At 42.6% G+C, this 26,387-nt stretch overlaps 1 protein-coding gene across 2 annotated transcripts in view; it reads left to right on the top strand.

Moving 5' to 3' along the window:
- The window catches only part of morc3a (MORC family CW-type zinc finger 3a), a 53,938-nt gene extending 28,570 nt beyond the window's left edge, over positions 1-25,368 (top strand). For both annotated transcript variants that reach the window (XM_061879149.1, XM_061879150.1), the window contains 5 exons: positions 18,378-18,477; positions 18,539-18,611; positions 18,695-19,444; positions 24,523-24,665; positions 24,781-25,368. In XM_061879149.1, the coding sequence (XP_061735133.1) occupies positions 18,378-18,477; positions 18,539-18,611; positions 18,695-19,133 (612 nt within the window). In that variant the 3' untranslated portion in view covers positions 19,134-19,444; positions 24,523-24,665; positions 24,781-25,368. The remainder of the gene's footprint in view (positions 1-18,377; positions 18,478-18,538; positions 18,612-18,694; positions 19,445-24,522; positions 24,666-24,780) is intronic.
- Positions 25,369-26,387: the final 1,019 nt, after the last annotated feature.

The raw sequence follows: 26,387 nt of genomic DNA, 5'->3' as shown, positions 1-26,387 counted from the left end.
GAGCCACAACGTTGACGGCTTTCTACTTCGCTGCTATTCTTATTTGGATGATTACAATCTGAACATTGTTAGTTCCGAACTAGTTGTAGTTCTAGTGCAGGGGTGTCAAACTCATTTTAGACCGGGGGCCGAATGGAAAAAATGTATTCCCTAGTGGGGCGGTCTGGTAAAATAACGGCACGATAACTTAAAGATAAACTATAGATTTTTTTTTGTTTAAAAATTAATGATGTTGTTGTTGTTGTTTTCTTTGCACGCACATGTTGCAGTTAATAGAATTGTATCTTTATTTGTCATTATTCATACTTTCTGAATAAATTATGTGATAATGTTCATCAGTCAACTAACTCAGTAGTGTTAATTTTCAGTCCATCAAGATAAAAAAATAATATCAAAATTAAATTACAGGATGTTATTTATGTAGTTGGATAATTTCCCTCGACTTGTGCACTAACATCATGTGGTTTATTCTTTTTTTACATATGTAGCATCATCTACAGATGATGCTACAGATGATGCAGACTAGATAAAATAAACAATTAGTAAAAACTAAACATGGGAACACGATTGTTGCTCAACTAGCCACAATTTTGTTTTTTGAAAGTGACAAGTGCAGGCATACTTTTTCTAAGTGTCAGGTAGAGAGTTCCATAGTTGTGGTAATACTCTTCCATACCAGTAGGTGGCAGCAGGTAGCTCATTGCTTTGTAAGCCTACTTTGAGACAAGAGAATGTTGTGGTTTGAAGTAATTTCGAACAATGGCTTCAAGTATTTGATGAGAACAACTTTATATTGTCAATATAGGCTATTGAGTTTTGTTTTTAACATTTTCTGCTGGTGGTGTCCGTCATGTCTTGTTTTACTCGGGTCACAGGACAATACCGGAACCATTGTAAGGGGGACTTAAAGGGGAACATTATCACCAGACCTATGTAAGCGTCAATATATACCTTTATGTTGCAGAAAAAAGACCATATATTTTTTAACGGATTTCCGAACTCTAAATGGGTGAATTTTGGCTAATTAAACGCCTTTCTATTGTTCGCTCTCGGAGCGATGACGTCACAACGTGACATCACCTAGGTAGTCAATCCGCCATTTTCTCAAACACATTACAAACATCGAGTCAAAACAGCTCTGTTATTTTCCGTTTTTTCGACTGTTTTCCGTACCTTGGGGACATCATGCATCGTCGGTGTGTTGTTGGCGGGTGTAACAACACGATCAGGGACGGATTCAAGTTGACTTACGTGGAGTGTGCATTGATTAGCATGGCATGCTAATCGATGGTAACATTCTATTTAGGCTAGCTGTTTATACATATTGCATCGTTTTGCCTCATTTGTAGCTATATTTGCATTCGGCCATTCCCTCTACCCACATTTAATGCCAAACAAACACTTACAAATTGACGGATTCAAGTTGCACCAGTGTCAAAAGATCCGAAGGTCCCTCGTTTGGTCTGCGATGCTACGACAGACATGGCACAGAGATGTATGGATACCCTGCGACACTCAAAGCAGATGCATTTCCAACGATAAAGTCAACAAAATCACAAAGGTGAGCTTTGTTGATGTTATTGACTTGTGTGCTAATCAGACATATTTGGTCGCGGCATGACTGCCAGCTAATTAAATAGATTAGATAGATAGTACTTTATTTATTCCGTCAGGAGAGTTCCTTCAGGATAATTAGAATTTTCAGCACACGATCGACGCTAACATGCTATTTAGGCTAGCTGTATGTACATTTGTAGCTATATTTGCATCCAGCCTTTCCCAACACCCACATTTAATGCCAAACAAACACTTACCAATCGACGGATGTAAGTTGCTCCTGCACATTTTACCGGCGTTGCCACGACAGACATGGCACAGAGATGTATGGATACCCTGCGACACTCGCCGAATAGCTTCAATAGCTATTCGCCAAATAGCTTCAATTTCTTCTTCAATTTCGTTTTCGCTATCTGCCTCCATACTCCAACCATCCGTTTCAATACATGCGTAATCTGTTGAATCGCTTAAGCCGCTGAAATCCGAGTCTGAATCCAAGCTAATGTCGCTATATCTTGCTGTGCTATCCGCCATGTTGGCATCACTAAATGACGTCACAGGAAAATGGACGATGAATTTAAAGATAGCGAAAATCAGGCACTTTAAAGCCTTTTTTCGGGATATTATTCCATGATGGGTAAAATTTTGAAAAAAACTTCAATAAATAAAATAAGCCACTGGGAACTGATTTTTATTGGTTTTAACCCTTCTGAAATTGTGATAATGTTCCCCTTTAAGGGCGGGGAACACAGGATATAATGACCTGTGTTGTGTGTTGGGCACCCGGGAGTGGAAAAAGTAAGAGTGGGATCAAATGGCAGAAAAAAGACAATACGCTTTCTTTCAGTGTATTATTAGGCTTGATTGCTAATAAGTGAACTAATAAGTAGAGGTTTTTTGCCGATATCCGTAATTGTCCAACTCTTAATTACCGATTCCGATATCAACCGATGCCGATATATACAATCCCGGAATTAACACATTATTATGCCTAATTTTGTTGTGATGCCCCGCTAGACGCATTAAACAATGTAACAAGGTTTTCCAAAATAAATCAACTCAAGTTATGGAAAAAAATGCCAACATGGCACTGCCATATTTATTATTGAAGTCACAAAGTGCAATATGTTTTTTAACATGCCTCAAAACAGCAGCTTGGAATTTGGGACGTGCGCTCCCTGAGAGAGCATGAGGAGGTTGGTGTGTGCGGGGTTGGGGAGGGGGCGGGGGTTGAGGTGGGGGGGTAGAGGGTTTTTGATTGATTGATTGAATCTTTTATTAGTAGATTGCACAGTACTGTACATATTTCGTACAATTGACCACTAATTGTTAACACCCGAATACGTGTTTCAACTTGTTTAGGTTGGGATCCACGTAAATAAATTCATGGTAACAGGGGGAGTTATTTTCTAGCGTCCTGTAAGAGTTAGTGCTGCAAGGGGTTTTGGGTATTTGTTCTGTTGTGTTTGTGTTGTGTTACGGTGCGGATGTCCTCCCGAAATGTGTTTGTCATTCTTGTTTGGTGTAGGGCATATTTCTAACAGTGTTAAAGTTGTTTATACGGCCACTCTCAGTGTGACCTGTATGGCTGTTGACCAAGTATGCGTTGCATTCACTTGTGTGTGTGTAGAAAGCCGAATATATTATATGACTGGGCCGTTACGCTGTTTGTATGGAAGAAAAGTGGACGTGACGACAGGTTGTCGAGGACGTTATAGGCAGTGTCTTTAAGGCATGCCCCCAATATTGTTGTCCGGCTGGAAATCGGGAGATTGGTTGCCCTAGGAAATTCGTGAGTGTCCCGGGAAATTCGGGAGGGTTGGCAAGTATGACTTAAGGGCGGGGGACACAGGATATGAAAAAGTAAGAGCGGGATTAAAAGGAGGAGCAGCGGCTTTACTTTGAGCTTCTCACCCTATTTCTAAGGAAGAGCCCCGCCACCCGACAGAGGAAACTCATTTTGGCCGCTTGTACCTGTGATCTTGTCCTTTCGGTCATGACCCAAAGCTCATGACCATAGGTGAGGATGGGAACGTAGATCGACCGGTAAATTGAGAGCTTTGCCTTCCGGCTCAGCTCCTTCTTCACCACAACGGATCGATACAGCGTCCGTATTACTGAAGACGCCGCACCGATCCGCCTGTCGATCTCACGATCCACTCTTCCCTCACTCGTGAACAAGACTCCGAGGTACTTGAACTCCTCGGTTCGAGCATTTGGTCAGGATGCCATCCGAACGCCTCCCTAGGGAGGTGTTTCGGGCATGTCCGACCGGTAGGAGGCCACGGGGAAGACCCAGGACACGTTGGGAACATTATCTCCAGTGGATTACCGGTATTACCAGTCGATCTACGTTCCCATCCTCACCTATGGTCATGAGCTATGGGTTATGACCGAAAGGATAAGATCACGGGTACAAGCGGCCGAAATGAGTTTCCTCCGCCGGGTGACGGGGCTCTCCTTTAAAAATAGGGTGAAAAGCTCTGCCATCCGGCAGGATCTCAAAGTAAAGCCGCTGTTCCTCCACATCAAGAGGAGCGAGATGAGGTGGTTCGGGCATCTGGTCAGGATGCCACCCGAACGCCTCCCTAGGGAGGTGTTTAGGGCACGTCCAACCGGTAGGAGGCCTAGGACACGTTGGGAAGACTATGTCTCCCGGCTGGCCTGGGAACGCCTCAGGATCCCCCGGGAGGAGCTGGACGAAGTGGCTGGGGAGAGGGAAGTCTGGGCTTCCCTGCTTAGGCTACTGCCTCCACGACCCGACCTCGAATAAGATGGATGGGTGGACTTGTTAGCTTCTGTAGCCTGTAACTGGATTTTTAATGTCCATTTGTGCAATTGCGAGAGTAACATTATTTGGACAAGCTGCCCAAAATACAGTATGTTGCTGTGTTTCAGGGATTTTTAGTATTTTGCGCTTTATTTGTGATAATTGCGTTAATAGGATGGATGGATGGATGGATGGGATTAAAAGGCAGAAAAAAGACAATACGCTTTTTTGGTGTATTATTAGGCCGAGATTGCTAATAAGTTAACTAAAAAGTGACACGTTTGGCACACAACAATAGTGAAGGGGATGGATGGAAAAACAATGTGGTTTGGTTCAAAAGGGTTGACAAACATTGCAGTAGGTGAAGGTATTCACCTTTTATGTCTCGACTACAATCAAAATAAGAAGTAAGGCCACATCCAGGGCAGGAGGTGGCAGTAGTGAACCATTAAAGCTGGATGCCCAACGCCGTAAAACACAAAGAAGAAGGACTTCGAAGACCCAACACAAACAAAATGTCTGCCAAAAGGAAATCTTATTGTGCAGCTTACAAACTGGAAATAGTCAAATATGCCGTCGTCTACGGCAATCGAGCAGCAGGAAGAATGTTTGGAGTGAGTGAGGGAATGGTCAGGAACTGGCGAAAATCAAAGGACATGCTCGCTGCAATGAAAGAAACGAAGAAAGCTAATCGCGGGCTGAAACCGCGATGGCCGGAGCTGGAGAAAAGACTCATCGAGTGGGTGCTCGAACAACGCGCTGCCGGGAGAAGCCTGACTTTGGCGCAGTTACGTCTCCACGCCTTGGTCGTGGCCAAAGAGATTAATATCAACGACTTCGCAGGCGGGCCTTCTTGGTGTACCCGCTTCATGCGACGCAACCAGCTCTCTGATAATCGCAGAGTAAGGACAAAGGCGTCCGAGGTGGATCATTTCCTTGAGTTCGTCGAAGAGCAGGTAACTGTCAATGCACCACGTGACGTCCATACGTCATAAGTAACCTACTCGGTGGCCTTGTGGTTAGAGTGTTCGTCCTGAGATCGGTAGGTTGTGAGTTCAAACCCCGGCCGAGTCATACAAACGACTTTAAAAAATGGGACCCATTACCTCCCTGCTTGGCACTCTGCATCAAGGGTTGGAATTGGGGGTTAAATCACCAAAACTGGAAATAAATCACCAAAAATGATTCCCGGGCGCGGCCACCGGTGCTGCCCACCGCTCCCCTCACCTCCCAGGGGGTGATCAAGGATGATGGGTCAAATTCAGAGAATAATTCCGCCTCACCTCGTGTGTTTGTGTGTGTGTGATAGAGATGCGCGGATATGCAATTATATCATCCGCAACCGCATCACTAATGTCGTCATCCACCCAAACCAACATTTTATCAAAACCGCAACCGCCCGCCACCCGCCCGTTGTTATATATCAGGGGTCGGCAACCTTTATCCCCCAAAAAGAGCTATTTTGACCTGTTACACAGAGTAAAGATAACAATGGGAGCCGCAACCATTCTCGCGATTATTTGCTGTTGCTCATCCAGATAACGGGAATAAGGGCGTGCTATGAAGCCATTGCCTTTGACGCCTTCTACAACATGTGCAAGCTGCTTGCCAGTCCAGCAACATGTTGTATGCAGCTTCCGCAAACACATGTACACGACTGCAAGGCATACAGAGTACACCTGATGGTTGTGATATAAACAATTTTAACACTCTTACTAATATGCTCCACACTGTGAAGCCACACCAAACAAGAATGACAAACATTTCGGGAGAACATCCTCACAGTAACACATTAACGCAACACAACAAATACCCAGAATCCTTTGCATCCATGACTATTCCTGACTATATTTTACACCCTTGCCCACCTTACCGACGCACCGGTGAGGGGGGGTGGAGGGGTATAGCTCGGTTGGTAGAGCGGCCGTGCCAGCAACTTGAGGGTTGCAGGTTCGATCCCCGCTTCCGCCATCCTAGTCATTATCGTTGTGTCCTAGGCCAAGACACGTTGCCCACCTGCTCCCAGTGCCACCCACACTTGTTTAAAATGTAACTTAGATATTGGGTTTCACTATATAAAGCGCTTTGAGTCACTAGAGAAAAAGCGCTATATAAATATAGTTCACTTCATTTCAAAAAGAGACACCCCGCGAGTGCAATTTACCTACATGTCTATACATGAACGTGGAATAAAGAGAAGAGTTTTCCACACGTTGTTTTAATAAACACATTAATACATTTGGATAATGGATAACGATGTGTTTTGTTTTTCATTATCAAACCAAAAAGAAGACAAAATAAAAAAGGGACAAGTGGTAGAAAATCGATATTAAATTATTTTCCTAATCCAAAGAAAAAAATACATGCATGGCCTAGACATACACGCACCCTACATGAGAAAGTTAAAGACCTACTGAAACCCACTACTACCGACCACCCAGTCTGATAGTTTATACATCAATGATGAAATATTAACATTGCAACACATGCCAATACGACCGGTTTAGTTTACTAAATTGCAATTTTAAATTTCCCGCGAGGTATCCGGTTGAAAAAGTTGCAGAATGATGACGAGTATGACGACGTGTGTTTGTGACGTTATTGGTTGGAGCGGACATTTCAGCCCAGCCCCACTCACGGCTAAAAGTCCTCTCTTTTCATCGCATAATTACACAGTATTTTGGACATCTGTGTTGCTGAATCTCTTGCAATTTGTTCAATTAATAATGGAGACTATAAAGAACAATGCTGTTGGTGGAAAGCGGTGGATTGCAGTTGCCTTTAGCAACTGAAACATAGCCGGTGTTTCTTTGTTTGTTGTGAAGCTTTAACACACAGCGGTTAAGCAAACATGTTTCTCTACGTCAACCAGCAAGTTTTTGTATGGGAAAATTGTGATATTAAGTCGGCTCCTACCGGAGACATCAGCGGAGCTTATATCCTGCTGCAGCTGCGTGACTTCCCTCGGAAACACCTGTGGCCACACCCCTCCGACAATCAAGTACTATTTAATCTCACTAAAACACTAGAAACACAATAGGCGGGTAAGGGATTTTCCAGAATTCCATCCATCCATCCATTTCTACCGCTTATTCCCTTTTGGGGTTGCGGGGGGCGCTGGCGCCTATCTCAGCTACAATCGGGCGGAAGGCGGGGTACACCCTGGACAAGTCGCCACCTCATCGCAGGGCCAACACAGCTAGACAACATTCGCACTCACATTCACACACTAGGGCCAATTTAGTGTTGCCAATCAACCTATCCCCAGGTGCATGTCTTTGGAAGTGGGAGGAAGCCGGAGTACCCGGTGGGAACCCACGCATTCACGGGGAGGACATGCAAACTCCACACAGAAAGATCCGGAGCCTGGATTTGAACCCAGCACTGCAGTACCTTCGTATCGTGAGGCAGACGCACTAACCCCTCTGCCACCGTGAAGCCCATTTTTCCAGAATTATCCTAGTAAATGTGTTTAATAACATCTGAATCGCTCCCACTGCAATCACCATTTTTCTTCTAGTCCTTCCCTCTAAATTTCCTCATCCACAAATCGTTCACCCTCGCTCAAATTAATGGGGAAATTGGCGCTTTCTCGGTCCGAATAGCTCTTGCTGCTGGAGGCAATGATTATAAACAATGTGAAGATGTGAGGAGCCCTACAACCCGTGACGTCACGCGCACATCGTCTACTACTTCCGGTAAAGGCAAGGATTTTTTATTTGCAACCAAAAGTTGCGAACTTTATCGTCGATGTTCTCTATTAAATCCTTTCAGCAAAAATATGGCACTATCGCGAAATGATCAAGTATGACACATAGAATGGACCTGCTATCCCCGTTTAAATAAGAAAATCTCATATCAGTAGACCTTTAAAATCTGCCCTTTATTCATGATTCATGAGTGGTCAGCATCCAGCAGTAGATGGCGGTGTTCACCTTTTTTTGTTGTCATGGCTGCAACCCGTTTAGTAACCAGAAGAAGAGCCACATCCGGAGCAGATCCTCACTTTAGTGCACCATTTATGTGGATGCCATCCGCCGTAAAACACAAAGAAAAAGAACTGAGAAGACTCAACACAAACAAAATGTCTGCCAAGAGAAAATCTTATTGTGCTGCTTTCAAATTGGAGGTAGTGCAATATGCAGTCATAAACGGCAACCGAACGGCAGGCAGAAAGTTTGGAGTGAATGAGAAAGTTGTCAGGTGCTGGCGAAAATCAAAGGACATGCTCGCTGCAATGAAACAAACGAAGAAAGCTAATCGCGGGCAGAAGCCGCGATGGCCTGAGCTGGAGAAAAGACTCTTAGAATGGGTGCTTGAGCAACGCGATGCCGGGAGAAGCCTGACTTTGGCGCAGTTACGTGTTCACGCCTTGGTCGTGGCCAAAGAGATTAATGTAAGCGAATTTTCAGGCGGGCCTTCTTGGTGTACCCGCTTCATGCGACGCAACCAGCTCTCCGTTCGACCCAAAGAACAGACAAAGGCCTCGAAAATGGACCGTTTACTTAAGTACGTCGGAGAACAGGTAACTGAACACAACGTGTCACCGGATCACATGTTCGATGTCGATGGAAATACTTTCCATGATGGCGAAATCCCATAGTAAACACAACAACGTGCACATGGAAGTTGGCCGACGTTCATAATGAGCATGCGCATCACCGCGGAAACAAATTCAAATCAAAATTAACTACTTTGTGAAGAATTACTTTGCGTAGGCTTTGTCACACGTAATTATTTCAATAGTTTTTATTGTGTTTTCGGATCAGTAAACATGTAGACCCGTGCACAACAAGGCCATGTCCACACGAACACGGAGAGTTTCAAAAACACACATATGAGGTTAAAACGATGGCCATCCACACAAGTGTGGTTCCAAAAGTGTCTATGTCTACACCAGTGTTTTTCAACTTTTTTTCACCCAAGGCAGATTTTTTTGTGTTGAAAAAATGCGGAGGCACACCACCAGCAGAAATCATTAAAAAAGAACCAAACTCATATTCACAATATGTTGTGCAAAGGACATTTAAATTTTTTTCGGAAGTTTATATTTATTTTGTACTTGACATTGCTTATAGGGTTAGGCGCAATAAGTTTTCATTTTCAGCATAAACCCCTTCGGTCTGCAACATTTTATTTTATTTTATGTATGTATAACTGTTTGTTTGTTGACCGAAGAACAATAAACTTGAATTTGAACAGTTGACAGTAAAAAGTTGTCGCAATTGTTTGATATGACTTTAAAGCATAACCAAGTAAGCATCACTATAGCTCTTGTCTCAAAGTAGGTGTACTGTCACCACCTGTCACATAACACCCTGACTTATTTGGAGTTTAGTGTTTCAGTTCTTGTCTTGCGCTCCTATTTGGGTGGCTTTTTCTCTTTTTTTGGTATTTTCCTGTAGCAGTTTCATGTCTTCTTTTGAGCGATATTTCCCACATTTACTTTGTTTTAGCAATCAAGAATATTTCAGTTGTTTTTATCGTTCTTTGTGAGGAAGGAGGGATCCCAGAGGTATCTGGATGTCTGGAGCACACAGGCGTGGTCACTCAGCTCATCAGGGAAGCCAGGGAGAATAAGGGGGACCTGGCTGTTCTGTGGCTGGACCTCGAAAATGCCTATGGATCCATACCCCACAAGCTGGTCGAAGAGGCACTGAATCGGCATCACATTCCAAAGAAGTTCAGAGACCTCATTCTGGACTACTATGCCAACTTCCATCTAAGAGTCTCCTCCGGAAAAACAACCTCCGACTGGCACAGGCTTGAAAAGGGGATCATCACTGGCTGTACGATCTCAGTCATCCTCTTTGCGCTCGCCATGAACATGCTGGTGAAGTCTGCGGAAGTTCAGTGCAGAGGTCCCCTCTCCAGGTCTGGAGTCCGGCAGCCACCCATCCGAGCCTTCATGGACGACCTGACAGTGACCACTACATCCGTCCCAGGTTGCAGGTGGATCTTGAATGGCCTTCAGGAGGTGATTTCCTGGGCTCGCATGAACTTCAAGCCGGCCAAGTCGAGGGTCCTAGTGCTAAAGAAAGGAAAGGTTACTGGCAAATTCTGCTTCTCACTTGGCACCACCAAAATACCATCACTCACCGAGGAACCTGTGAAGAGCTTGGGAAAGGTGTTTAATTGCAGCCTGAGAGACGCAGCCTCCACAAGATCGACCAACCAAGACCTGGAGACCTGGCTGACCGTGGTGGATAAGTCTGGCCTTCCTGGCAAGTTCAAGGCCTGGATTTACCAGCACGGGATTCTCCCTCGGATCCTCTGGCCCCTCATGGTGTACGAAGTCCCCATTTCAACGGTGGAAGGCTTTGAGATGAGGGTCAGTAGGTTCCTGCGCAGGTGGCTAGGACTGCCGCGAAGCCTGAGCAGCATTGCTCTATACGGGCATAACAACAAACTGAAGCTCCCCATCAGCAGCCTGAGCGAGGAGTTCATGGTGACACGGTCCAGGGAGCTCCTACAGTATCGGGAGTCCAGTGACCCAAAGGTTGCACAGGCTGGGATTGAAGTCAGGACGGGGCGGAAGTGGAGAGCTGTCGAGGCTGTGGATGTTGCAGAGGCAAGGCTACGGCAAAAGGTTTTGGTGGGAACAGTGGCGCAGGGGAGATCTGGCTTAGGTAGCAGAAGAACACCTCGCTATGACAAGGCGCAGGGGAAAGAGAAGAGGTCACTGATCCTCGAGGAAGTGCGAGCAGGAGTTGAGGAAAGGCGAGCCTGCCAGATGGCGGGAATGCGGCAACAGGGCGCCTGGACGAGATGGGAACAAGTATCAGAGCGTAAGGTCACATGGACCGAGCTCTGGAAAGCCGAACCCCATCGAATAAAGTTCTTGATCCAGGCGGTCTACGATGTGCTGCCAAGTCCATCCAACCTCTTCACCTGGGGAAAGGTGGAGACACCAGGGTGCCCCCTCTGCCAGAGGAGAGGAACCTTGGAGCACATCCTAAGCTGTTGTCCAAAAGCCCTGGGTGAAGGGCGGTACCGCTGGCGACATGACCAGGTCCTGAAGGCCATAGCTGATGCCATCTGCAGGGGAGTCAGTCACAGCAAGAGCCTCCGCCCAGTGAAGAGTACTGCTTTCATCAGAGCTGGGGAGAAGTCAACACCGGCTGCCCGGAACACCTCGTCTGGCCTGTTGGCAACAGCACGCGACTGGGAGCTGTCAGTTGATCTGGGAAAGCAGTTGAAGTTCCCTGACGTGGTTGCTAAAACAACACTAAGGCCAGATATTGTGCTCACCTCAGTGGCCTCCAAGCAGGTAATCCTCTTGGAGCTCACAGTGCCTTGGGAGGACCGTATGGAGGAGGCCAATGAGAGGAAGAGTGCAAAGTACTCTCAGCTTGTGGAGGAGTGTCGGAGCAATGGGTGGCGAGCGATGTGCCGGCCGGTTGAAGTGGGGTGTCGAGGGTTTGTGGGCAAATCTCTCTGCAGGGCCTACAGAATGCTTGGCATCACAGGGGCCAGCCAGCAAAGGGCCATGAAGTTAGTCACAGATGCAGCAGAAGTGGCATCAAGGTGGCTGTGGATCAGGAGGGGAGAGGCGTGGCATGTAGGGCAGTAGCGCTACCTGGACACAGGCTGGGGCCTGATCAACCCTGGCTGGGTCGCCTAGGGGAGGGGGTCTGATTGTTGAAAGACCCGAAACCCCCTGTGATCCTAGGTTACATCACTGAGGATGTGTCCAGTTGCACCATTGGTGTATTTAAAAAGTTGTTTTAGCAATCAAGAATATTTCAGTTGTTTTTATCGTTCTTTGTGAGGAAGTTAATGATTGTTATGTCATGTTCAGATGTACTTTGTCTTTGCTCCACAGTAAGTCTTTGCTGTCGTCCAGCATTCTGTTTTTGTTTACTTTGTAGCCAGTTCAGTTTTAGTTTCATTCTGCATAGCCTTCCCTAAGCTTCAATGGCTTTTCTTAGGGACTCTCCCCTTTTGTTTATTTTTGGTTTTAGCATTAAACACCTTTTTTACCTTCACACTGCCTACTGCTGTTTCCGACATCTATAAAGCAATTAGCTACCTGCTTCCACCTACTGATATGGAAGAGTATTACATGGTTACTCTGCCGAGCTCTAGACAGCAATGACACTCAACAACAACACATCATTTGCAGACTATAATTACTGGTTTGCTTAAAATATTTTTAACCCAAATTGGTGAAATTAGATAATCTCCCTCGGCACACCAGACTGTATCTCACGGCACATTAGTGCCGCGGAACAGTGGTTGAAAAACACTGGTCTACACCATACTTTCCAACCTTGAGACCTCCGAATTCGGGAGATTGGGGGGCGAGGTTAAGGGGGAGGAGTATATTTATAGCTAGAATTCACTGAAATTAAAGTATTTCTTATATATATATATATATATAGTACAGTAATGAAAACACAGTTCTAACTGCACTGTACTTGCTGCTTCCTTAAAAAAAATAACACTTACCTTTCACTGTTTGAGTAGCTTTTGTTCTGCCATTTGAGTACTGGCGAGCGATTTCTGAATCCAGGAACATATCCTTCACGGATTTGTTGAAAACATCTGCAAATGAGAACGGAAAGTTGCTTGCAAGTTGGCCCATAATAATGCTTTGCCGCCACCTTGTGCTTCTCTGACCGTTCATGAGTGACTATATCCATTCAGACACTGTGTTATGGGTTATAGATACGCCTATGGATAACGGAGACATATATAATAGTCTTCTTTTCAGGTGAGAGGACGCTAAAGGTCCCAACATTGTTTGTCTGGCTGGAAATTTTGGATATTACAACTTGCTGTAGTTTTGAAGCAATTCATGATGGGAATCCGGATGTTGTGTGTCTGTATTAAGGTGCCGGCTGGAATAAACACACGCTGAGAAATAGCTCCGTGCCTGGCTACTTTATGGGTGATAGATAAACCTATGGATAACAGAGACATATATAATAGTCTCCTTTTCAGTTGAGTGAGGACACTAAAGGCAGTGCCGTTAAGGTATGCCCCCAATATAGATGTCCGGCTGGAAATCGGGAGATTTTCGGGAGAATGGTTGTCCCGTGAGATTTTCGGGAGAGCCACTGAAATTCAGGAGTCTCCCGGAAAATTCGGGAGGGTTGGCAAGTATGGTCTACACACAAATGCATACACCTGCTGTCATGCACATTTTGTCCAAACCCAAGCCTGAAAAAAGCAGCAATATCTGACTTGATGACATTAAACCTCCTATTATGTTTATTTTGATCGACTTTAGATGTCCAATGACATTAACATTATCTTTACGACCTGCCTGCACGTACACACAGAATCCTGGGAACATTACTAAAGAGCGAATGTGTTGTTTTCACAGAATTACATGTGCAGTGAAGTGTACATTATTTATCAAATCAGCGCGCACTAATGAAACCCTTTAGCATGTTTAAGTGCATAGACGTGCGTGTACCGCTGCAAAGCCCTTGTGGAATTATAAAGCATTTAATCATGGATATAGTGATATGGTAATGTGTAATGAAGTGTATATTGTCTTTAACATCAGTACACACTACAAGTAGAAGGCTATTTTTTTTTTTAGTTGCTTGGTCGCTTTTTACAAGCTAGCACGGTCGCGCCGGGCTCCATCTACAAAAATAGACGCAAGAGACGTAAGTTAACTTCATGATTTGTCGTTAAATAAGGACTAAAAACATAAAAAATTGGTGCACCTTTCTTATGACACACAGCAAAAAGTCTTGCTTGTCAAAATTGTCCCATCAGGTGGTGGTTCGACAGCGATCATATCCAAAACAGCTGACTGTCATTTGTGCCGGCGGGAGTGTCGCAAAGCTCATTTTCATGTCTTTTTTTATTAATGGTGAAGGAAAATAGCTGCATACATTAAGTCCTCTCATAATGTGTTCTAAGGCAGTGTTGTTGAGCTTGGAAATGATTGCGCACAACCGTGACGTCACCACAAGTCTCCGTTTGTGCTGTGTACACGCATACGCTAAGTGGAGAGTTTTGGAACTCTACATTTTGGCCAGCGTTTGCAAAATGTTGCGTTTTTAAAAACAAAAGTATGCGCCTGCGTATGGACAAGAGACCTAAACGCAGATATAAGTAAGCGTTTATTAAGCATCTGTGTTCATGTGGACATGGCCTACTAGTGAACTGGTTCGTCACAGAGAGCTTAAAGTTAAAGTACCAATGATTGTCACACACACACTAGGTGTGGCGAAATTATTCTCTGCATTTGACCCATCACCTTAAATCACCCCCTGGGAGGTGAGGGGAGCAGTGGGCAGCAGCTGTGGCCGCGCCCGGGAATCATTTTTGGTGATTTAACCCCCAATTTCAACCCCTGATGCTGAGTGCCAAGCAGGGAGGTAATGGGTCCCATTTTTATAGTCTTTCGTATGACTGGGGGGTTTGAACTCACGACCTACCGATCTCAGGGCAGACACTCTATTAGGCCACTGAGTAGGTGGCCGAGTAGTTAATGATAGTGAGCCCCCCCTAAAAGAATGGTGAAATCGTTGGGGAAACATAAATTAGACTGCAAGTGTAGAGTTTTTAAACATCAGTGGACATATGACTTGTGTGGACATATGACTTGTTCAGTTTAAGGAAAAGACAGTTTAGATTATGAATTTGTATGTATGTATGTGTGTATATATATATATATATATATATATATATATATACGTGTGTGTGTGTGTATATGTATATGTATATGTATGTATATATATATATATATATATATATATATATATATATATATATATATATATATACATACATTGTGTGTGTGTGTGTGTGTATACATATATATATATATATATATATATATATATATATATATTGCCCGGCCCCTGTTCAAAATTTTTTAACCCAATACGGCTACCGGGTCAAAAAGTTTGGGGATCCCTGGTATAGAGGGTCTTATCGTAGGCTTTGTCGCACGTAAGTAATTACTTTTAAATTATTTATTTTATTGTGTTTTCTGATCAGTAAACATGTAGACAGGTGCAGAATAAGAAAGTCAACATTTTTTATTAACGGACAGAAAAGCATATAGACAATTACAGCGTAAGGGAGTTCATTCTCTCAGATAATGGTAGCCTACATTTTCCTTTTCATCACAGTTGTTATAAACAGGACCAGCAACTGGTAGCTATTTTTAACAAAGCAGTACAATTTTACTGAACGGTCCCGAATTAGCCGTGTCAAAAAAATCAATGGCACTAACAGTTGTCGCTGTAGGCAGCCCAGTGTTTACCACAGAAAAATGCTTAATTGTATAATTAACCTAAGGGGGCTTAGGGTGTTTTTTTCCCCCTCCCCTCAAACATCATTGCCTCAAAAACACAGTATGAAAAATGTTACTAAACCAAAGAGCAACAAAGTAAAACTATCATCCATTTATACAATAATTTAGTTTGTCTCCATCTCCGGGTACAAATTGAATGTCACAGAAAGGCATGATTTATCATTTAGAACAACTTTGATGAGCAAAGACGCGATGTTGCGGGAGCAGAGGGCTGCTGAGCTGTGAGTTATCAATCCGCCGCTAGTGCGTATAATAACATCTCTAATATTTGGTCAATATTCAGGTTGTAATATGTATATAGAGTACTGTTGGCGGGTTTGGGATGCTTATTTAGAGGGTTTTGTGGGCGGAATAGAGAGCCCTCATTGACAGACCATTTATGCATGTATTTATTTACGACTTAGAATGCATAAAAACCCGTGTTCAGGTTTTATATAAGGATTGTGAATGATAGACAGCACATTGCTCTCTAATTTTTGCGTATTTCCACTATGACTATTCGGATACAATTAGCAGAGTACAGAAGCGTTACACCACTGACGTCAATCTACGGAAATTAGCGTTCGGAATATTCAAAATGAATGACTGACTTTGTGGCATTTTGCAATGTATCGACTTTATTTTCACATACTTTGCGGATTGTAAATACAAGTGGATATGGTTAAATGCAGGGGTCTCAAACATGTGGAACGAAGCCCAATTGCGGCCCGTGAGATGTTATTTTGCGGCCCGCACTTTGATATGACAATTTAATGTATGTGCGGCCCGCGAATTTAATATGAACGGAACTTGACAGATTCCCCTTTATATCGGGTTATCCATTCTCTGGTAATCCCTGCCGACTTATACCCAATCAACAACACTCAGGGGGTGCCGCAATTGCACTGTTCTTAATGCCCTCCGAATCCTGTGCAGACAGTGTGCAAACCTATTTGATTGTTACATTTGACTGAGCAGTACACATGTGTGATGTTGCAAGACATATTTGGTCAACAGATACACAAGTCACACTGAGGGTGTCCGTAAAAAAAAACTTTAACACTGTTAAAAATATGTGCCAGACTGTGAACCCACACCACACAAGAATGACAAACACATTTCATGAGAACATCCGCACCGTAATACAACATAAACTCAACAGAACAAATACCCAGAATTCCATGCAGCCCTGACTCTTCCGGGCTACAATACACACACCCACGCTACCACCAATCCCCCACGCCTCCACCCTCCCTACTTGCGTCGGTTGAGGTTGTGTATATTGAGTGTAAGTTCACAAACTGTGAAAAGAAATGCAACAATGCAATATTCAGTGTTGACAGCTAGAATTTTTGTGGACATGTTTCATAAATATTGATGTTAAAGATTTATTTTTTGTGAAAATATGTTTAGAATGAAGTTGATGAATCCAGATGGGTCTCTATTACAATCCCCTAAGATTGCACTTTAAGTTGATTACTTTTATGTGTAGAAATATTTATTCATAATTGAATCACTTGATTATTTTTCAACAGGTTTTTTGTTATTTTTATATCTTTTTTTACAAATAGTTCAAGAAAGACCACTACAAATGAGCAATATTTTGCACTGTTATACAATTTAATAAATCAGAAACTGATGACAAAGTGCTGTATTTTACTTTATCTCTTTTTTTCCAACCAAAATGCTTTGCTCTGATTAGGGGATACTTTAATTAAAAAAAATTTCACAGGGGGTACATCACTGAAAAAGGTTGAAAACCACTGTTGTAGAGGACGTTAAAGGTAGTGCAGTCACGGCAGCCCTTAATTATTTCGGCCGGGTGAAAATTGGGACAAATTCGGGAAAATGGTTGCACCGGTAGATTGTCAGGAGGTGCACTGAAATTCAGGAGTCTCCTGGAAAAATCGTGAGGGTTGGCTTTCCTGCCCTAGCAATGCTAGGGCGGGAAAGCCATTCATAGAAGGTGAATTCATTAAAAAGTGCATGTTAGATTTTTTTAAGAAATCTTTTCTTGCGGCTCTGCCAAACCCAGTTTCTGCATCCAGTGGCCCCCAGGTAAATTGAGTTTGAGATCCCTGGTTTAATGGATGCAATGAAACGCAATTAAGCATATACAATAAACTTGTTTTTCCACTCCACTGGTATTTTTAATATGGACATTGTTAGTGTGTTATGATGATCGTTTTTCCCATGGACACAATGAGAAAGTGTTGCCTGTCTTGGAGTGAAAACATGAAGACATTTGTGTGTGCACGGAGGAAATACTTGTTGGGGTTGGACCCGTTGTTACTATAGAATTGGAAATAAAAGCTAAAAATAGCGCCTGGCTTCTTCTGGACGCTAAAATACATTTTACTTTAGGTTTTTTTTATTTACATGTAGCGGCCCCTAATTTAAGTTAGATATACAAATGTCTGGGAAGAACTGCAACTTCCACAAGATGTAATTTAATGTCTGCCCTTTTTGATTCATGAGTGGTCAGCATCCAGCAGCTTTAGCTCCCTTTACATGCGTTTTGAAATGTCTGTTGCCATACTCACCTGTTGGTGTTAAACTAATTCACACTATGTTGTTTACAATGAACTCTTCAGCAGTCTTAATTCTCCAAACGTTTAGTATATGGTATATTGAATTGGTGTTTGCCTTTTTCATATAATTTAAAATTTCCCCATCCTTTGCTTTTACAGTATGGAGCCCTCGTTGGAAAGATTTGAACACCTCTGTTTTAGATGCAATGTGAACATTAATTGGTGTTAAGTGTTTTTTATTTTTCATATGCAGACTGGCCACTCCCCATCCACTCCTTCAAGAAGTAGTATTAATGTGGAGAAACCAAAAACGAGTGTGTTTGCGCCTCTGGTGACCATCCTTTCACCATCAGGTATAGAAAATGTGTTGCTATCATTTAAATGACTGAAGATAAATCCCTCTTTTCTTTCTAGCTTCCAGCCCCTCTGGTAGCAGTGGTTTTCCGATTATTTCACATGTGTGCTCCCTAACGACACCTCCTTCAAGGTAGGATTTTTTTGGTTATTGTTTTTTCAGTTCAGCTATGGTCACTTCATGCAGTAAGTTACTGCGATTTGTGTGTGCAATAGGGGAAAAAGAGGGAATGCCGATGAGCCACGAAGTACACAGAAAAGACACAGAGTAAACGCTTTGATAGACGTTGACCGACTGAGCTCTGCTGCAGTTTCCTCAGATGACAGTAATGAGTCAATCAGTATCCTCCAGCCCAATACATTGGGTTTTGAATCGAGTAATACTCATGTCAGCAATACGTCGTTTGGGCCAAAAGCTGCAGGAATCACTTCCTCCCCTGCACCACCTCTCGGCATGGCGCACACAGTCACCCAGACAGACGCACCGATGACGGTGAAAAGGAAAAGCTGGAGGAAACGGAAGAAAGGGTCAACGCACGCGGCATACAGCAAAGATCAATTAAGCAAGAAAGTGATCGCCAGACTGCAAACAGAAATAAATCCCTTCAGACAGAGGAACCAATATACTGTATCGATAGTGATGACGAAGAAGTGACCCAATTACTTCATCGGCTTTCGGATCAAGACATAAAGTGTGAGGAACATGATGCGGTCAGTCGGAATTCCCACGGGACAAGCCGGACGGAGTTGCCAAAAGACTACAGAACCTTGTTTAAAAAGGCCAAACAAAACGTTAATCTGCTCGTAAGCAGCAGAGCTGCTTTACTGGAAGGTGCCGAGACCAAACCCAGCACTGGCGCAGTCGAGGAGGAGGATGAGGAGGTGGGTGACATCACTCGACAAGTTCAGTCTCTTGTCCGGGCGCTGGATGAAAGAACCAGGGAGACGGATCAACTGCGCTCACAGGTCAGTAGTCTTGTCTTCTTTTGTTTGTGTAGGGAATGTGTATAGTGGAACCTTGGTTTACAAACCCACTTGGTTATTAAACTGGGTTTGAAAATACAAAAGTTTGTATTTTAAAGCACATTTTCCCCTTAGAATGAATGTAAACATGTATAATGAATGGGTTGCAGCCTTGACTAAATTTCATGTTTTAGTAAAGGTTTGTGCTATTTGAGCCTGATCTACTAAAGGTTTGCGTGTGTTAAAACACAAGCAAACTTGATTAAATAACTTTTTTTTAATGCATTCTATGTTTAATATGATAAGTATGATGTCATCATCATCATTTATTTTTATTCCTTTCATGAAAATGCATATTTACAAGCCACGTACAATTGACACTTTCATTGTTTTTTTTGTAAGTATGATGTGGGTTACAATGCAGCTAATGCGAGTACCATAAACCCCTCTATAAAACCACCAACAATACTCCATTTACATCTCTTAACCTGAATATTAACCAAGTACTAGCTTTACTATTATTATAAGCACTAACGTAAACTATTTTTAGCTGTGCAGTGATCACAGAGAGTTAACTCGCTGTACAGCTACAATACGGTATTGACATTAAGCTGTTGCATCACTTCTGAGTTGGTGAAAGGTAATTCTAGATTATAAATCATGTCTCTCACTTGGATAGTCGACGGTTGTAGCCATATACCGAGAAGTTGGTCAACTTTGACATTCAACTGAGACCCAGAGATCACACAAAAACGCTCGTTTGTGGCACTTGTTTTTGTCTCACATAAAGATTGTGAATGATAGACAAAATTCACCCAAATTTGCAGTTCCCCTTTATGGAGCTGAGTTAAATTGATGTTTTGGTGTCTGCTGGCGTCTGTGTCATTCCAGCGAACGCTTGCTGTTCTTGAATCCCAGGGCACACCTTCACAGTGCTAAAAAGTGGGTTCCATTGTAAATGCACTGCAGGACTGTCTCTAAAATGCTCAAAAAATTGGTGCATGCATCTTTTAGAACAGGGGTGCCTACACTTTTTCTGCAGGCGAGCCACTTTTCAATTGACCAACTCGAGGGGATCTACCTCATTTATATATATCATTTATATTTATTTATTTATGAAAGAGACATTTTTGTAAACAAGTTAAATGTGTTTAATGATAATACAAGCATGTGTAACACATATAGATGTCTTTCTTTCACGAAGACAAGAATATAAGTTGGTGTATTACCTGATTCTGATGACTTGCATTGATTGGAATCAGACAGTAATGATAACGCCCATATTTTCAAATGGAGGAGAAAAAAAGTGGTCCTTTCTGTACAATACCACATGAAAGTGGTTGGTTTTTGGCATCTAATTCATCCACCTTCCATACACTTTACAAGAAAAACATTGGCGGCAAATTCCGTAGCTTGCTTGATTGACATTCACGGCACCCGAGGGTCTTGTGAGATGACGCTGGCTGCTGCCAGTTCATTATTATGAAAAAATGACAGAGAGGAAGGCGAGAAACACTTTTTATTTCAACAGACTTTCACGCCGTCCCTTCCGTCAAAACTCTAAAGGCCGACTGCACATTTCCTATCTTCACAATAAAAGCCCTGCTTCATGCTGCCTGCGCTAACTAAATAAGAGTCTGAGGGAATCCGCTTGTGCACGCCAGTTTTCCGAGACTCTGTATTTAGTTAGCGCAGGCAGCATGAAGCAGGGCTTTTATTGTGAAGATAGGAAATGTGCAGTCGGCCTTTAGAGTTTTGACGGAAGGTACGGCGCGAGAGTCTGTTGAAATAAAAAGTGTTTCTCGCCTTCCTCTCGGTCATAGTTTAATAATAATGATCTTGCAGCAGCCAGCGTCATCTCACAAGACCCTCCGGTACAGTGAATGTCATTTAAGTGACGTCTTGGTGAAGATTAATGATCACTAATTTTTAGCTCTAATTTTTTTAAAAGCCTGGCTCGAGATCGACTGACACACCCCCCGCGGTCGACTGGTAGCTCGCGATCGACGTAATGGGCACCCCTGTTTTAGAACATAGCAAAACCCCAAAGGTATGCTAACATGGATGTGCAGTAAATGTCCCAGCTTGCAGGTTCAATGTTCACAATTGAATAGTTCAGTTGTTCAGACAGCAATGTGTTTATATACGTTTTAGATTGGTGTATGTCAGGGGTTTAACGGTACTTGTATTTGTATTAAACCATTTCGGTACAGGGGTTCGGTTCGGAAGTGTACCGAACAAGTTTCCACACGGACATGTTAAGTAGCGTACCGCACGTTGTGTAAACAATGCACACTGAGGCACAACACACAGGGCATGCTATCAGCGACCGGGCTACGACAACATGTAAAAGCCAGAGCTCGAAGACCCTCCTGCCTCGTTAGGATCTCTCGTTTGGGAACACGTTGGTTGCGCGATACAACAACGGAGGATGGAGGTTGGCCAACATTATTCAGCAGCTGCTTCTGACAACACGTCAAACACGCTAACCCGTTCAAGCAGCCTCTCCTCGGCGAGTCAGGCAGGGCTAAAGCAATAAGAAATGTTTTTATAACAGCAGATTTAATACCACATTGCATCAAAAGTAGATTCTGACCCACTTCTATGGTGGAAGAACAACGAGCCCATATATCCTCTTACTGCCAAGTTAGCCAGGCTGCGGGGGTTAATCTAAGGTTGATTTGACTTGAAACTATTTAATGTTGCAATTTCTATATGTAGAAGAAAAGTTTTGTCATTTTATGTAATCTGAACAACAACTTCAGGCAGTTAAATGTTGATTAACGTGGACCCCGACTTAAACAAGTTGAAAAACTTTTAGGGGTGTTACCATTTAGTGGTCAATTGTACGCCTCCCGCGACCCCAAAGGTAATAAGCGGTAGTAAATGGATGGATGGATGTATGGAATATGTACTGTACTGTGCAATCTACTAATAAAAGTCTCAATAAAAAAAAGCACTTTATATGTAGAAAGGTTTTGTTAAGAAACCAATTCTGAGCCTGATCTTATTTAGTTTTTATTTTATATATGTTGACCACATTAACCCTGGCAATGGACCCTGTTTGTATATGTACAAACCCTGTTTCCATATGAGTTGGGAAATTGTGTTAGATGTAAATATAAATGGAATACAATGATTTGCAAATCATTTTCAACCCATATTCAATTGAATGCACTACAAAGACTATATTTGATGTTCAAACTCATAAACTTTTTTTTTTGCACATTATAATTAACTTAGAATTTCATGGCTGCAACACGTGCCAAAGTAGTTGGGAAAGGACATGTGCACCACTGTGTTACATCACCTTTTCTTTTAACAACACTCAATAAACGTTTGGGAACTGAGGAAACTTATTGTTGAAGCTTTGAAAGTGGAATTCTTTCCCATTCTTGTTTTATGTAGAGCTTCAGTCATTCAACAGTCCGGGGTCTCCGATGTCGTATTTTACGCTTCGTAGTGCGCCACACATTTTCAATGGGAGACAGGTCTGGACTGCAGGCTGGCTAGAAAAGTACCTGCACTCTTTTACTACGAAGACACGCTGTTGTAACACATGGCTTGGCATTGTCTTGCTGAAATAGGCAGGGGCGTACATGATAACGTTGCTTGGATGACAACATATGTTGCTCCAAAACCTGTATGTACCTTTCAGCATTAATGGTGCCTTCACAGACTATAAAAATGGGGCCCATTGCCTCCCTGCTTGGCACTCAGCATCAAGGGTTGGAATTGGGGGTTAAATCACCATAAATGATTCCCGGGCGTGGCACCGCTGCTGCTTACTGCTCCCCTCACTTCCCAGGGGATGGGTCAAATGCAGAGAACAAATTTCACCACACCTAGTGTGTGTATGTGTGACTATCATTGGTACTTTAACTTAAAAACTGTAGTTACTGATAGGGGTTTTATGAAGTGTTCCTGAGCCCATACGGTGATATCCTTTACACATTGATGTCAGTTTTTGATGCAGTACCGCCTGAGGGATCAAATGTCTGTAATATCATCGCTTACGTGCAGTGATTTATCCAGATTCTCTGAACCTTTTGATGATTTTACGACCGTAGATGGTAAAATCCCTAAATTCCTTGCAATAGTTCGTTGAGAAATGTTGTTCTAAAACTGTTCGACCATTTGCTTACAAAGTAGTGACCCTTCCCCCATCCTTGTTTGTGAATTACTGAGGATTTCATGGAAGCTATCTTTATACCCAATCATGGCACTCACCTGTTCCCAATTAGCCTACACACCTGTGAGATGTTCCAAATAAGTGTTGGATGAGCATTCCTCAATTTTATCAGTATTTATTGCCACCTTTCCCTACTTCTTTGTGACGTGTTGCTGGCATCAAATTCTAAAGTTAATGATTATTTGCAAAAAAAAAAATTTTTTATCAGTTTGAACATCAAATATGTTGTCTTTGTAGCATATTCAACTGAATATGGGTAGAAAATGATTTGCAAATCATTGTATTTAGTTTATATTTACATCTAACACAATTTCCCAACTCATATGGAAACAGGGTTTGTATGTTATGCCATTGTTTACAAATTTGGTAAATAAATAACCAAAAAAATGTATATTTTGTTGTTTTTTTACTGTACCGAAAATGAACCGAACCGTGACCTCTAAACCGAGGTACGTACCGAACCAAAATTTTTGTGTATTGTTACACCCCTAGGGTATGTTGTTTCTTAATGGGAAAATATAAATACATTTTAATATTATAAAATATTCATGTTAGCATTTAAGCTAACGAGATGGTGCCAATTAGACCGAGAGATCTTCAAAGTGCAGATACCAATCACAGTTTTTTGGAGAATTTTAATTTAAAACGGTAATTCTGTCAGGAGATTTATGGTGGTTATCATTATTGTTGATTATTGTCACATCCCTATGTTAACACGACCAAAACACAGAATCAACATTGTCTCTGCTTGTTTCAGCCATTTTCACAAATTTTCCTAGTAAAAATTCTTGACGAGCAAACCCAGCCATGAGCGGCGTTATTTGTTGTTGTTGGTCTGTAGTGTCTTACCCCTGCTGTGTGCTGTCCACATCTTCTTGTCCTCAAACAGTTGGCTAGTCTCGAGCGGGAGAGGAAATTCCTGTCATTGCAGCGCACAGACCTGAGGATGAAGCTGCTGCAGCAGCCCAGACAGCAAACACAGAACTGTACGCAGACAGAGAACAGAGCTTCAAGTCCGGATACATACAAAAGGTTGGGGAAAAAACCCAAAACCTTTTTTATGTGTATTTGTATGCAGTCTTGTGTGTTTGGCAAGACATTTTTTAATTGCTTTTTGTCATTTGCTTCTCTCCCTCTTTTCTCTCAGTTTGATTGAGCTGCGTCACAACATTGGGCGCCTCCTTGTCAACTTTGTGCCTTATCTGGACCTGGGCCAAGTCAATTATGAGTGTAATGTCATTGATGAGATTCTGGAGCAGGTAGTCTCTGATGACAAATACTCAAACTGGAGTAAAGCCTCATGCTCAAACTGTACTGGCAGGTAGTACACATCCATCCGAGTGTGGGGAATTCATCACCTTGTGCCAAATGGGTTATAATGTATTTTATGTGTTATCAATTTCACATCGGGAGAACCCTGGACTTTATTCTATGGATGATGAATTGTGGCTAGTTGCATTGAAAAATCCAACTCAGAAAATTGCTGGCTGAGCAAATACAAGACTCTCTCTTTGCGCCTCCAGGCAAAAAACAAAACAAAATACACCAATGAAATCTCACTTGAACTTCTAACAATATGCAATCCAAGCTTTTTATGTTGCGTCTAAGGTTTTGGGGAAGGATCATGGCAGATGGCCATGCATCTGTAAAGCGTGGTTGTGCAATAAAACCCAGTGATTGCTCCAAACACACTTAAAAAAAATTGTCTATTAAAACTTTTTTTTACAATGATGAATTATCTCATTTTCTGACATTATTTTGTTATGTCTTTTTTGTTTGGATTGTATGCTTTACTATTACTCTGGTTAAAGGGAGCTGTAGAGATCAGTATTAATTGACTATCCACTGAAAATGAGTCATGTAAATATCTGGCAACACATTATCCTGCACTGACTTAAAGGCCTACTGAAATGAGATTTTCTTATTCAAACGGGGATAGCAGGTCCATTCTATGTGTCATACTTGATCATTTCGTGATATAGCCATATTTTTGCTGAATGGATTTAGTAGAGAACATCGACGATAAAGTTCGCAACTTTTGGTCGCTAATAAAAAAGCCTTGTCTGTACCGGAAGTAGCAGACAATGTGCGCGTGACGTCACGGGTTGTGGAGCTCCTCACATCTGCACATTGTTTACAATCATGGCAACCAGCAGCGAGAGCGATTCGGACCGAGAAAGTGACAATTTCCCCATTAATTTGAGCAAGGATGAAAGATTTATGGATGAGGAAAGTGAAGTGAAAACAGACTACTTATAGCTGTGAACGGTGCTGGACCAAAATGTCTTCTACAATGCGTAATGTCATCGTACCGCGACGTTTTAGCATGATACTTCCGCGCGAAATTTAAAATTGCAATTTAGTAAACTAAACCGGCCGCATTGGCATGTGTTGCAATGTTAAGATTTCATCATTGATATATAAACTATCAGACTGCGTGGTTGGTAGTAGTGGTTTTCAGTAGGCCTTTAATTCTCTTGGGCAAATTAGACTTTCTAGAGTGTGTTTACATTTGCTGGTAGTTCGGCTCCTATTGCACCAAAGAACACAAGCCCTTGTTGGCAAAGACAGCCATCTCTTTATAGACCTATTGGGATACTCCTGCTGATGGAAAGTATGCCTAATAATAGATAACCGTGAAGCAGCCGTAAGTACCAAGCCCACTGTGCTCTAAATATGGGGCAACAGTAAGCGTGTTATTTTTGTACAATGTGCAACAGGGCTTTTCAACCAGGGGCCCAACACCAGACTGAC

This window comes from Nerophis ophidion, linkage group LG19 (genome assembly GCF_033978795.1).
Source record: "Nerophis ophidion isolate RoL-2023_Sa linkage group LG19, RoL_Noph_v1.0, whole genome shotgun sequence".
NCBI lineage: Eukaryota > Metazoa > Chordata > Actinopteri > Syngnathiformes > Syngnathidae > Nerophis > Nerophis ophidion.
Note: the sequence above shows the minus strand (reverse complement) of the source record. Positions and strands in the feature narration are given on the sequence as shown.